Source organism: Corvus cornix, chromosome 1 (genome assembly GCF_000738735.6).
Source record: "Corvus cornix cornix isolate S_Up_H32 chromosome 1, ASM73873v5, whole genome shotgun sequence".
Classification (NCBI taxonomy): domain Eukaryota; kingdom Metazoa; phylum Chordata; class Aves; order Passeriformes; family Corvidae; genus Corvus; species Corvus cornix.
The window spans coordinates 114,641,920-114,656,911 of NC_046332.1; the positions used below are offsets into that span (position 1 = coordinate 114,641,920).

The 14,992-nt window shown below is 41.9% G+C and overlaps 1 protein-coding gene across 2 annotated transcripts in view; it reads left to right on the forward strand.

The window, feature by feature from the left end:
* Positions 1 to 14,992, forward strand: part of DSCAM (DS cell adhesion molecule) — a 445,238-nt gene that overhangs the window by 365,257 nt on the left and 64,989 nt on the right. For both annotated transcript variants that reach the window (XM_039553264.1, XM_039553256.1), the window contains exon 20: positions 6,814 to 6,947. In XM_039553264.1, coding sequence (XP_039409198.1) covers positions 6,814 to 6,947 — 134 coding nt within the window. The remainder of the gene's footprint in view (positions 1 to 6,813; positions 6,948 to 14,992) is intronic.

Genomic DNA, 14,992 nt, shown 5'->3' on the forward strand with positions numbered 1-14,992 from the left:
TATTTTTGGATCCCCTAAATGCTTTTGGAAATCTGGATCAAGAATTTTCGTGGCACAGATGAAAGTGCCCACAGTCCTATCAATTGAGGTTACTTGAATAATGTTTGATTGGTAAATTCTCCTATGAGTTATGCAATATGTTTTCAAGGAAATTAGTCAATGGATTTTTTATTCTTATTTATCCACTTTATTCGTCACTTGTGAATGAATGAATATATTTGCCAACTTTTTTATTTGTAATGAGATTTACAAAAGTGACAAGGGATCATGTTCAGTAGATTAACTGGCTTGATGAACTTTTGGTACTTTTTTGCCAATAAAAGATTACTTGATGAAAGTTACCAGTTTTTTTCCAATAAAGTATTAAGGAGCTCATTCTAAAACTTACATGCATTCTAAGGTCATGTGCCCCCAGCTGTGGTTGTATGCAGGGGATGCAGTAAATGAAAATTGCTGAGCTCTAGACTTGAGTGTCTCAAACACTGAATGTTCTGATCCCAGCCTAAAGTCCTTTAGTAACTACTTTGAAGCACCCAAGTCCTGAGTCAGATGCTCTTGGGACACCCAGTGCTTGGAAGTAGAGGGTTTTATTTCCATGAAAAAATCTAAAATGTAAGAGAACTGTCAAACACATGCTGCATGTTCAAGTTACTTTTTGTCAAGTAGATCCCAGCATAGCAAACCTTCCCTGAACTCTCTCTGAACACAAAGGCTCTCAGCCCTGAGCCTTTGAAGTGGGATTTACACCACCAGGAGCCAGGGGTAATGTCCCACATTGCTCCAGGAGCCTGGGGACAGGCTGGTCTTGGGGACATCTGGTTCATGTCAGAAGCCTCAAATATTTCTTCTTTTCTTTTTTTGTTTTTTTGGTTTTTTTCCCTTAGCCCATCTCTTCCTCATTTGCTCATCCTTAATTCTTGATGGTGGCTCTTTTGCTCTCTCCATCTCTGGGATCAGACAGGCCCTGATGAGGGGAGTACATTGCCTCAGACTGTGTTTGGCAGCTGTGCAAAGGCTCATCTCTCATCTTTAATCCTCCTGGCAGCTCGGCAATAACTCGCCCTGAGGCAGCCTGACTAACCTTTTCAGAGATTTCCTCATGCCTCACACTGGTTCCATTCATTAAATCTTTTGTCCAGAAAACTAAATGGAAAGGTGTTCCAGAAAATACAGTGATTTCATGTTCATCTTCAGCTTCACTACTTTTTATTAAGGGCAGGAACAGTTTTGAGTGGAATATACAGAGACCTGCAGTTAAGCATAAGCCAAACCCAAAATCCTGGATCTAAACCTCCTGAAGGGTGTGGAAGTTAAAGAGGGAAAGAGCATTCACATTGCCAAACTCCATTCACCAAACAGGTGTCTCGTTCCTCAGAAGAAGGGATATTTCTACTGTAATTTTCTAAGGAAAAGTGTCCTGTAGAGGATTATTCAGTTGGATTAATTACAGTGCACCTAAAAGATCCTGCCCTGAAGTGAGTTTAAGCACTCTCTTGGCATGTGAAGTAAATTAATTGGAATCTTAACAGAGCCTAGAACTGGAAACCTTCTTTCTCTGCTCCCAGACCTTATCTGGCTAAAATTATGACACAAGATATTCCACCCTCCTCTAATAAAATCTGTAAATCCGGGATATTTTTCAGTGGCTGCCAAACCCTCCACATCATTATTGCTATGAGGCCAAATCACATCATTAATTCCATTCCCTTTTTTTTCATTATTTTTTACATGAGAGGAAACTTTTCTTTGTAAAATCAATGGTGCAGCATTTTCCACTGCTGCTGGAAAAGCCAGCTGTGGCCTCCTGTGACTTCTCTGTTGGTGTTCAGCTAAAGACATCAGCCCAAAACTTCTTTAGCAGGCTTGAAATCTCCAGTGGGGCAAAATAAGGGTAACCCAGGGAGGGAAGCACTCATCATGGATGGAATGAGTTGATGCTTTGATTTCTTGTAATGTTTGATACTGATTTTAGACACCAGAGGTCAGACACTGCTGCTGATCAGCGAAGGAAATGGGAACAACTCGAGCAAGTAATAGGAAATGAGCTTTCAAGAAATGAGCTTTCCTTTCAATGTGATCATGTTTGTGGGTTTTATCTACCTCCCCCCCCCCCATTTCTGAAAGCTGACTTCAGAAAAAGATGCTGCTCCTTTTGGAGTTCCTCCTGGTAGAAAAACAAGCCAAGCAGAAAAGTCCAATTTTTAAAAACTCATTGTGGTTTTGTCCCTTTCCTTTTCCACTTTACAGTTTCTAATAAGCTGCTCATCCTCTTCACCCAGAGACTTGATTTAATAAACCATTATAAATTAAAGTAGCTCTTCCAGTTCTTTTCCCCACTGAGATCAAAATGCAGTTTGAAAAGCTTCTCCATTTTGTAGCAAGAGGGAGTGTGTGTGACAAATTTCCTCTCTGCTCCTGTGCTGCAAATGCAATATGAGAAAACTACAGCTGAAACAAGGAATTTGCTGCCTGAACAAGCCTGAAACATGACACAGCACCTTGGCTGGCAGCAGTGCCCTGACCTTGAGCAGACCATGGGACGACACAGAGCCCAGAGCCCCCATCCCAGGAAAGCTTCCTGCAGTTGGGAATTTGGTCTGGGTCTGTCAGAGGTGGCATCTGGGCTCTCTGTGACACATTTAGATGCACATTTCTCTCTTGTATCTTTTTCCTTTTTTTTGGGAGAAAATGCATTCCTGTGCACAACAAGCTGTTTGTGTGCCACAGGCTTTGCAGCAGTGCTGTGCTTCCAGCTTTCTGGCATTCAGAGCCAGGGAAAAGCTGCAGCAAGGAGGAAGGAAAAATAGTAGCAAATCCCTCTGCCAGCCCCATTCTGCCTGAATCCAGAGAGATTTTCCTCCTCTCCTTTCTCTCCCTGGACACCAGGGTTCCTGGCCATTGGCATGAGAGGCACAGACAGCATCTGACAAGCTTTACATTTATTCCAAAATGATTAAGCATAAATCCAATCAGGTGCATGTTCAGTACTCCTTGGAGCAGAGCTCTGCTTGGGCTTGTTCAGCTGATGATGGTGACTGGGCTCTGTGATGGAAAATTGCCCTTGATGACCCCTTAATGCTTTTTTTTTTTCCTAGAGTCAAAGATCTTCAATTTTATCTTCTTGACTATGAAGCAAAAGGCGCAGAATAATAAATGTTCCCCTTGGGAAACTGGCAGGATTTGATAGAAATCATGTGCTTAGTATGAGGCCAGTTCAGAGTAAATTCACATGTGGATGTGTTTTGGCTGGCATAGATGTACATTGGAGGTGGGATATCTACATGAACAAACAAGCAGCAGTCAGGAGTTGATTTTATTTTGATTTTTCTAAGTGCAACCAGCAATGGAGTGGTCCTGTGGTGGGCAGAATTAAAAGCCTGTTACAGAACAGGGCTCAGATTTCTGATTTATGGGCGATATCACTCTTAAATGCACCACAATCTGTGCATTTGCCTCCTTGATGCTCAGTACTGTGAAGAAAAATGGTGATAATCTCTCTGTTTATGAAAAGGAGAATGAGAAAATTCCTGGAGCTCCTCCCCATTATCTGGCACATCTAAATGCTGTTTCCCAGCCCTGTCATATCAGGATAATTGCCTGCTCTGCTTTAGCATTTCACTTGCACTGTCAGGAATACAAAGTGTTCTCCTCCACATGAAAGCAGGATGCTATTTCCGTGTTTTTCAAAGCCTTGCTAGCTGGAGAATGAGGCCATCTTTGATCTTAAATTTGCCACATCTGCTCCCTGGAAGGCTGCAAAGTTGTTTAGAAGCAGTCCTCAGCTTCTCTGTGCTCAGCCCAGGCTGTCCTCTGGCTTCTCACTGTAATTTTACCCCTGGTGACCATGGAAAAAAAAAAAAAAAGGAACAATGGCATTGTGCACATTTAGTTTGTCTTTCTGTGGGAATCAGTGTGCTGAAAATAAAGGTCCATGGAGAATTCAGTAAGACAGCTCAGGTCTCCTGATACTGCTGGTTTATAATGACTGAAGCCTGTAAGTCTGGGGATGCAATGGCAGTGAGGGAAATACCTTAAGTTTGCTTGGCAAGACTCAGGGTTTTCCTCTCCAGGATAAGACAGGCACCACATTCCCCAACCACAACTCCTTCAGATGCTCAAGGAACCCAGTCTAGTAAGAAATGTTTCAATTAATGCTGAGATAACTCATATGAGGTCCAGGGGATGGGTTTAACCAGTGACTTTACCCTCTGGATAGAGGACAGTGGTGGTCTGTAAGGCAACAGATGAGATTCTGCAGGATTCTGGCTGAGGAAATATAAACACTTCCACACCCACAGTGGAAGGACACACAGCTTTCATGTGTACAACCAAGCAGTGCAGCAAAAAGAGGACCAATAAATGAATTTTCAGAATAATTTTTGCACCACTGTAAAAACTGCTGCCTGGTTCCAACCCAAGGAGATCGAGGGGTCCTTGGGTTGGAAATTTCATTTTTATATCTCTTCCTGACTTTCTCTCTGGCCCCTCTTTCTGCTGGTCTCACACCAGACAGCGACACAGCAATGACAAGGAATGTTTCCCACATAGGCCCAATGACTGGAAAATGCCAGATGGATTCTGAGTTAATCCCTCAACAGTCGACAGCCACGACCAATTACCATCAGAACCTGTCCCTATAGATCACACCCTAATTTAACAATAAATTGCATTAACCTCATCCATCTATTTGCAGTGATTTCCAGAAAACATTGCTATCCATAAAGGAATCCTCCTGTGGGTTAGGTAATTACCCTGGAGAGCCAGCTTTCACTCTTCAGCAGCAGGAGCAAATAGCATTTCTAATGAGCTGGGTATAAATAACAAGTTGGATGCTGTCAAGCATCAATATTTACTCTGCATTGGATAGAGCTGCTAACTGAATTAGCCCCTTTGCAGCGAGGGGCCGGGTTTGCATGCCATTATCATCATGACGTTCTCACTTGCTGCCTAATTAGCTCTCTCAGCACACTATAAATAGAAAATGCACATCCAGAGACGTTGCACTGAGTGGTGCCTGTCAGTTTTCTCACGTCTTCCAGAAGCACCTATGCAGATATAAAATTGAGGGTCACCTCACATTTTTTTTACACAAAGCTGAGTAAATTTAGATCCCAGGCTGGCTGGCTGGCTTCTCTTTATGGGCAAAGTTCTGTAGCACCAAAATTTCTGCTTGCTTAATTGAGGCACAACAAAGATTCAGAATTTATATATGAATATCAGCTTGCTGGACAAGGGACTTTGCATCTGAACTGCACAATAACTGTTTTCTGTGAAAATAAAGCTGATCAGGCATTGCAATGGTAATTTCACTGGAAATTTTAACATTTTGGTAGTTTTACTTGAAATCAGACAAAAATATCAGATTTCTCATGAAGCAGTAGTTCTGTAGAGAAGAGTCCAGAGAACAGTTTCATTTTGTCTTTCATAACCTATGCAGCAATTATCAATACAACATATCTATTTTAATAATTTGACTTGAATATTGACCACATGCAGTGCTAAAATATCTTTCAAATCATTTATTTTCCTGGGTTTTAAAATATTTTTAAATATTTTGACAAAAGTTGTGTTTTTCAGGAAATTTTAAACCCATTTATTCTGATGTTAAATGAAGCCCTTGTTTTGTTTAAGTACAAGCTTGTGTGTAATGTGATATTCCAGCATGCAGGGAAAAAAAAAATCTAGCAATTTTGCACATTAGTGAAAGAGTGTTTCCAAAGTTGGAGAACACTGTACAGTGTAATGTGTGTTTGAAAAACAACATATGCTCATGAAATTAAAACCTTTCCCAAAATGCAAGGCTGCAAAGGGATGTAGTTGAGATTACACAGCAAGATTTTGGTATTTCTGAGCTGAAGCTTTTTCCACGTGGCTTTAGACAGGAGGTTTGGGGTGTTTTAGCTCTTTCTCTGTGATAATTTTTGATGGCTTATATAGATAGCTGCTGTAATTAGAGAAATAGCTATGTGTTCATATTGCAGGGCCAGAGAGAGGTCTGAGCTGTGAAGGGCAGGGTGAGGGACAGAGCTTCTGTGTGGGCAGATGTCTGCTCACACATCGTGGCACTTGCTGGCCGTGGGTCACATCAGGCAGTGCTCGTTTACACTCCACTTCATTAAATTCACAGCTCTGCTCTGGATGTCCATTAAAGTGTCCACACATGTATTATTTATAACAGTTTGGCATGGGTTGTCTGTTCAAAGCTGGTAATTTATAATAATGTGTTGTTTGGCAATTTCAGTGACCACAGACAAAATATTTTCACGTGTGCATTTGGGTTCCAACTGAAAGGGGAAATTTAGGTTAGATCTAGGGAAGAAATTTTTTACTGTGAGGGTCATGAGGCCCTGGCACAGGTTTCTCAGTGGATGCCCCATCCCTGGAAGTGTCCAAGACCAGGTTGGATGGAGCTCTGAGCAACCTGGTCTTGTGGAAGGTGTCCCTGCACATGCTGGGGGTGGGGATTGGACGGTATTTAAGTTCCCTTCCAACCCAAACCGTTCTCAGGTTCATTCTATGATTTTATGCAGGCTGGAGGGGATACTTCACAGTAGTTTAACCATCAGTGGCAGGTTCTGCTTTGAGACCCTCTGAAGAGGATCCTCTTCCCTCTTAAGGATGGGGTCACACTCCGCAAACCTTCTCCCTGGCATGGGCAGTGTGGAGGCTGCTCCCTGACACATAGCGTCCATCTCAGGCCATGGGGACACAGCCACCAAAGCAGCACGCTCCCCTTTTCCTCTTAGCTGCTCTATTACACTGGGGTGATTGCATGTCTGCCTTGGGCCACTCTAACACACTTTGCTTTTCCAGTTCCAGGTCCTCCCGCTGGAGTTAAAGCAGCTGCTGCTTCAGCCTCCACGGTTTTTGTCTCCTGGCTGCCTCCCCTGAAGCTGAACGGCATTATCCGGAAATACACCGTGTTCTGCTCACAGCCCTACCCCACAGTAAGTCCCACAGCCTCTGTGTAGGGCTGACACAGAGGATTTGCAGACACCCATCCTTGATGCTCTCCCTGCCACTTCCTCTCCTGCCCTTTGCTTACCCCGAGCAAGGCCAAAGGGAGGTCCTGGAGCTACAGAGAGAAGTGAGGATTGAGTTTGGTTTATTCCACCCATCAAATTTTTTGTTTAAAACCTACTGCAGGGCACTAACTCACAAATAATTTCAAAATATGCAGTTGAAGTGGAGTATTTTTCAAGGTTTGGTTAGTTTAGAATGTACCAAGTTACATTTTCCAGGAGCAGCTGCACGAGCCCTTTTGCAGCTGGAGGCATGTATTTATATACCCTGTTCATCTAAGTTCCTGCCTTTTTGGCTTCAGTACTCATGTGTGAAGGAGCATAACAACTTACAAACAAACATATTTACTTGTGAATAGGCTTATTTATGCCTGGAGTATTTGTCCACTCTAGCTCTACATGCTATCACTTGCTGAGAAAATGACAGGAGGAAATTTGAATTGACTGTCAGGTTATCTTTCTTCCTTTCTAAATCACAAAGAAATTCAGGAATCTTTAAACACAAGGGCCAATTGCTCTCTCAAAATACCGAGGCATATTTATTTTCATTTGGATTGAAAAATATACTTACTTGTTCTAGATCTGAGGTTTGGATTTAGGTTTTATCCAAGGTTTGCATTTTGGTTTTAAGCAGGACTTCCCACCAAAGGTACAAAATGCAATCTTGGTTTAATAGGCAAGGAAAATATTGTTCCAGAAATTTCCAAAAGTGCATCAGGCTTGTGGAAATTTCCCCGCCCTATGGGAGAGGGTTGGAACGAGGTGATCTTTTAGGTTCCTTCCAACCCAAACCATTGTATGATTCATGTTTCGGAATTACTGTCTCCTAAGTCCATTAATTTCATAATTGTAGCAAAAAAACCCTATCTTCAGCACACCTTTAAGTGTAAACTAGCTGGAGCTTTCCCATCACAATTCAAACATTTCTATGGCACTCAGTGAGTTAAAGAGGTCAGAGTTTAAAGGACAGCTGTGAGTGGGGACCAGGCACTTCTCTGGGGGCTTGGGGAGAACACCAGATGGTGCTGCTGCCTTCTCCAGCTACTTTCCATGCACAAAGCTGCAGTGCTTCTTCCTGGGGCTTTGCTAGCAGCATTTTTTTCCTGTATTCACATCCCCAAGAAAATAAACATCCTCAGCTAAAAATATTTTTCTTTACCATGAGAATCTCTCACATACAAATCTTCCTATTTTGTGGTTACCTTTTGGAGCACCTCAGAGATAGACAATGACAAGAACAGTTGCTTTTTTTGCTGCTCTTGGCCTGAACTGAGTTTTACTGCTGTATTGTTGCGGTGCTCATTATGCAGGGTTATGTATGAACCATCATGGAACTATACCTTAGCTCCAGGCTGAGTCACTTGGAGGTGTTTGTGCTTTTTACTAATTGCTGATGTGTACATGTAGGGTTCTGAAAGGTGTCCCTGCCCCCAGGACAGATGACCTTTAATGTCCCTTCCAGCCCAAACGCTTCTGTGATTCCATGATCCTGCTGTTACCTTCATGCAGGTGTGTGTTTGTATAAATAGGTATATCCACACGTGTGTGTGTGTGTAAATATGTACATGTATCTATGAGTTCTTGTACCAATGTTCTGCAGATCAGCAGGAGCTGTGGCTTGCAGAGAGCTTCTGTATCAGCCCTATGTGCTGAGGGAGGCAGGGATCACACCGGGGGCTCAGTTTCCAGGAGCCAAGTTGGACATTTTTAAACAAATGCAAGCCGCCAGGACATATTTAATATAGGACACACTCCCTCAGCTTTATTTCTAACAATATGCTTTGTTATCTTTTATTCTGAAATGCATTGTGAGCTAAAAAGCTGCTTTATTCAGAGCTGCTTTGCAGTGAAACCAGCCTGCTGCAGAGCTGCTCAAATGCCAACACTGCTGTGCAGATACACTTAATATATCCAGGGAAGTTCTTGTTTGATTCACTGCTGGCAGAGACAAGTAGCTGACAGAGGAATAGGTCTTAAATTAGGGTGAGGAGGAGAATAAATAAAAGACCTGTGTCTTTATCGTCCCTTCTGCCACCATTAGTAGCAAGCGCTGTAGCTGCAGGTATGGAGCCCTAAAAACTTCATCCATCAGTCACAGCCCTGGCTGCAAAATAACTTTGTTAAAAGTCTGCTATTCAAGCAGAAAGGCAAACTCAGTTTTCAGGCATCAGTGAGAAGAAAGAGAAAAGGACAGGGATAAAGTTAAACTGATGGGGAGGCTGCATTCTTTGCAGATTGTATTTTATTGCTGAGAACAAGCCAATACAATATACTTCAGACAGGTTAAGAACAGTCCTTTACACAAGAACACTGCTTTGGTGTTTAAGTCACCAACAGGGAAAAAAAATTAACTCTGTTGGTTGTATTGTGCATATTTTTATTACAAACACAACCCTGACACTATAAAATGAAGATTTGCTGCCTCTTGCACTGTTCAGTTTGCTTTGCAAAGGCAGAAGCTTTTAAAACTTCTGCTGCTCATGTGTAGAACAAAGGGAAATTCCTCTTTAAGTATTTTGAGGCCTAAGGACAGTATTTGCCTGGGATGTTTCAAACCACAAATATGATTAATGTGTGAAAAATGGAAAAGATTCTCCACTGCAGTCTCTTCTCTGGCCAAGATAAAGGGCAAGCAAGGATCCAATTTCACACCATTTAATTGTTGTGTCTGGAGTATTCTGCAGGCATAATTAGACAAAACTTTCTCTTTTTTATTCTGAAAAGGTAGGGGAAAATACAGAAATATAAGACTTCATGGGTCTTTCATTCTTCAAATAAAGGAAACAGAACATGCCAGAATTTAAGTTGGAAAAATTATCCTTTGTGCTAACTCATAGCCTCCACTCTTGCTTCTCCCCACTTCCTACCACATTTATGTCCAACTTTTTGGATTTGTAGGATTTGGCTTCTCCAGCACCTGCTGCCTTGGGCTGTAAGATGTGCATTGCCAGGGCTTTTGAAAGTGCAACAGAAAAAGAGATTTGGGGGTTTTCTGAAGAAAAAATAACAAAAAAAAAAACAACAAAGAAAAAAACCCTCCCAAAAGAAAACCGCCAACAGCCTCTTGTTGCATTCAGGTCAGTACAATGCTTAAGGAAGAATCAGTGGGATTAGATTAAATAAAATTTAGATGGCAGAAAGTGTCTGGAAAAGGTCACTGTGACACACAGGTCAGCCAGCCTGGGAAACTTTGATCTCAGAGCAGGTAAAAAACATCTCCTAAAGAAGCAGGAGAGCTGAGGGCAGGAGAAAGAAGGGTAAGGATCAGGATTTCCTGGTGCAGGAAGGGATGAGAAAGTGCCTATGCACAAGGACAGGGAATTTTTGACATGGGAAATTCTGCTCAGCTGGGGGAAAAAATCACCATGACATCCTGGTCAAATACTGAAGCTGAGGCCCAGACTGTGGGATCTCCACACATGAAAATCTTCAAGACTTCACTCCCTGAGCAACTTGATGCAATTAAACTTGCTTTGAGAAGGGGGTTGGACTGGCTGACCTCCAGAGGAACCTTCCAACCTCAGTTCTTTAATTATATTGAAGTCTAAAACTGGAAATTTGGTCAAAATATGTATACAACACATGAAAGCAGACAGTGGTAGAGTTAATATGCACCTCATGGAGGAAAAGAGACACATTAAATTGACACCAAGATATCTCATTAGTTAAAATTCTCCAATAAAACTCATATGACATTTTAGGCTGCTGGCAGGACTGCTTGTCTTTCCCATCTGAACATGTTCTATGCACAGTCTCCCAAACAAGTCCTGCTTTTAGCTCTCACCATCAGGAAATCAGAGAGTGGGAGTGAGGTCATCTTATTTCACATCTTAAGTGAGTTCCACACGAGTGGAGGAAAGACGAGAACCAACTGACTGTGTTCTGAAAAGGAAAATCACCAAGAAAGGAGAGTGGTTTCCATTTATTATCCTTATATAGTGCAGTTCTACTCACATGACTCCTTTCCATTAATCTCCAGGCTTTCTGTGGAGAAAGCATAGAGTGACGCACAAATTAATGACCCACTTCGCTGGAAACAGCAGGAAAATCCTGTTTAATATATTTGCTCCTATTAGTGAGTGACCCACCAGCAGATCAGCAAAACCCAAACAGCAACAACAACCACAATGACTACACTTTTCTAATCAACAAGTCAGAATAGACTTTAATATGTGTTATTTCTGACTGGGTGATGTCATACTGTTCATTGACACCCAAATGATTTTATTGGTCTGTATTTTCTCAGCTCTTCACCTCACTTTATAGCACAAGTACCCAAAGATTGGCAAATATGATGAGAAGCTTGCAAAACATACAGGTACATATTTAAACTCCTAGATTTCAGATAAGGAGAACCAGTTTATTCTCTGGTCTTTAATCCTGCAAGCAGTTTTGAAATATTGGTTGATGAAACTGTTGCTTAGCTGTGGGATTCTGCTAAGAGATGATTTGTCCCTTAAACCCACCTTGACTGAGGTCCCAAAAGACCAGGAGTCTGAGGTCTGGAAGAAGAAATTCCAGAACTGTCAAACCAGATGAATGCAGTGAGAATATTCCTGCAAAGATCCCAGACGATGCTGTCATGATAAACTGGATGAGCTGGATGAGGAACCAGAACACAAAGCCAACCCCAATGCTGAAATAGGGGTGATGATTAGGAATCATCTCATAGTGCAAACCCTACAACCAGCCCCGAGTACCTTTGTTGGAAAGTATCTTTGAAAACTGTCATCTACATTTCTGGACTTCTCCAAAGGATGTAGAAAAACCCAAAAGCTGAAAGCCCAGCAAAGATTCAGGTTGGCCTGGAAATGTTTCTGTGAAACAGCTGGGTTTGGGATAGGTGGTAGATGAAGAGGTGCAAAGTAGTGACGGAGAAGAGGGAAATAATCTTATATTTGGCCAAAGCCCAAGTCAATTTACTTGGAAATATAATCAATACTGGAAACTTACCAACATCTGAGGCAGACAGTTACTGATCTTTTGATTTTCTTATTTTACTGTGAGAAACATACTCTTAAGCCTGTTAGAGTTCTATATTTGTTTCATTTTTTTGCTTTTATTTAAACCACTAAGGGGAAAATAAAATATGTGATTTAACCAGCATACACAGGAGACTCTGGGGTTGCTCTGTGGAAGAAGAGAGGGATTGCTGTTCTCTGTCTGTAATTCATAGACTCTAAGTGGGATTTAATTCATCTGACTTCAGACACCTGGAATAGAGACACAAGTGCTTATTCTAGAGTCACCAAGGATTTCCTTTGATTAAAGGAAAGAAGCTAAATGTCTGGGAAAAGCTGGATAGATATTCTGAAATCTCTTTGTTTACTCTAGAGAAAGTAGACATGCTTATCTTAAACCAGATGATCTGCAACATAACCTAGATGTGGAAGTATATACAGTTCTTAACCTAGATCCTTAAACTATTAGCTGTCATAAATTCTCATCATCCAGGTGTTTTCCACTCAATTCTTTCAGGCAGAAACAAGTTTTGTCTTGATTTTGCATAGGATCTGTCCAAATTCTAACTTTGGGTTTGCGTCACACTTTCTGATCCTCATTTCCTCTCCAGATTAAAGACTTGAATAAAAGGAAACTTTGGAAAATAGAGTTGAAGCAATTATAAGGCACAAATGATTTGTTGTTGCATACTGTAGAACATTCAGTGATAAAAAGCATGCTGAAAATCTCGGGGAAAAAAGGGAGAAGTAGCTGGCAGAAGTTGGCTAAGTAGATAAAATTACTGTTGAACAGAATTTTATTTAGAGTCAGCAGATTCTGTAAGGATGAATTTTAAATATATGTTCATTGATTTGTGTATTACAAGCAGTATTTATCACTGTATCTATATAGCACTTTTTACAGCATGAAGATATTTATGCTTATTAATTCCTGTGTGCTTTATTTAGCATAGAAATAATGCATAATTTGGGGGTTATTTTAAAACCTTATATTGGATGGTATTTAAAATGTGTCTTTTTTAATATACCACATGTTCTATTTTTAGCCTTTTGGTAGTTGTTTCACATCTTTGATGCCAGCTCCCGAACGTAGTACATTCATTATTTTAATTGCTTTGTCAACTTTACATTTTTTTGCCTATCTTATTTTTGTCACAGAGCAGACCTCAGGAGAGATGTGACAGAGTATAAATTGATTCTGATGATGTGCTGGTTTTATATGATTTTTAAAAGGTCTCCTTTTAAAGCCCTACCAAAACAAATTTGATATTGATTTTTCATAAACCTTGTCTCACACCAGGGATATCAATACAGTCTGACAATAAGTCCTTGGTGTCCTGACCTTCCTGTGGTCACCAGCCCATGACACCACATGCTGCTTCCCTCATCAGGAGGCTGATGGACTCTCCAGGAGGTGCTCCAAAGGGACAGGCAGGTGCTGGACCCTGAGTGGGCTACCTCAAAGTCCAGACAGTGGGTTTTCTTCCAGGTATAATTCCTGGAAATGAGAATTCATGAGTAGCTGAGGGATCTGGGGGTGTTTATCCTGGAGAAAAGGAGGATCAGGGGGGACTTTCTGGCTCTCCACAACACCCTAACAGGATGGGGCAGCCAGGTGGGGGTCGGGCTCTGCTCCTAGGACAAGAGGAAATGGCCTCAAACTTCACCAGGGGAGGTTCAGGCTGGACATCAGGAAGAATTTCTTCCTGGAAAGGGTGGTCAGACATTAGAAGGGGCTTCCAGGGAGGTTTGGAGTCCCCATCCCTGGAGGTGTCCCAGGAAGGCCTGGATGTGGCACTCACTGCTCTGGGCTGGTGACAAGGTGGGGATGGGTCACAGTTTGGACTCAATGATGCGGGAGGTCATTTCCAACCTCAGGGATTCTGTGGTTCTTTGATTCTTTGGATTGGCAGGATTTTTCTGTCATTGGGAAGGCAGGGAGCTGCCTCTGTTCTTTCCAAAATTTCCATCTGAAACTTTCTAACACTTTAGTTCCACAATTAAGGGGGAAAAAGAAAAGTTACGATGTTGTATGGCAGCTGCATTCACTTTTGTGCACAGCTTCTGTTTCCAAGAGTTACCTTCAATAACACTGAGTGAAGAACAGAGGCCACATTTCAAAACATGAGCCAACACCTGAGCAGAAAGCATTGTTAGACCAGAGTGGCAGCCAAGAGCCCTACTGGAGACCATGGTCCAGGATTGGTGGTTATTTGGAGCTCTGAGAATCCGTCCATCTGTGAAAGGAAGGCAAAAGCCATAAGTCCTCAGGAAAAGTACAATTTGTGACCTCAGGCAGATTTTCACATCCTTAGGGAGTTCACTGAGGGCACATCAGTGGTCTGTCTGCTCTGCTTAGGGATGCAGAACTTGGAGTTCATTCACTATAAATACAGAGATGTATTGATTTTTTATTACCCCAGTTTGCTTCCAGGTAGAAACAACTTCGTGTTGCCCCCAGTACTGGATAACTTGTGAGTCCAGGAGACTCTAAAATGTGAGGTTTAGAATAAAACATCTCAGTACTCTGTCCCTCGAGTTCTGTGTTGAGTTTTGGGCCTCTCACTTCACAAAAGGACCTTGAAGTGGTGGAGCACATCCTGAGAAGGGAATAGAGCTGGGGAAGGGTCTGGAAAACAAGTCTTAGGAGCAATAGCTGAGGGAACTGGGGTTCTTCAGTCTGGAGAAAAGAAGGTTCAGGAGGGACCTCATTGTTCTCTACAACTCCCTGAAAGGAGGTTTCAGTGAGGTGGGGTGTTGGGGAAGATGAAACAGGAAAGCCTTATAAATATGATTGCCTGACAAAAGATTTTGGGAATATGAAAAATATAAGCGACATCGAAATGAAAGCCGCTTTTGAAATACCAAGTCTTAGTTACTGAACAACTGGAAAACAATGGTATGGCCGACTGAAGGTAATCCCCTCTTGATTGAACAATACCTTCTGCTTGCAGGCAGGTCCAAGGGTCAGAGCAGACCCTACTAGCTCAGCAGAAGGGGTCCAAAGAG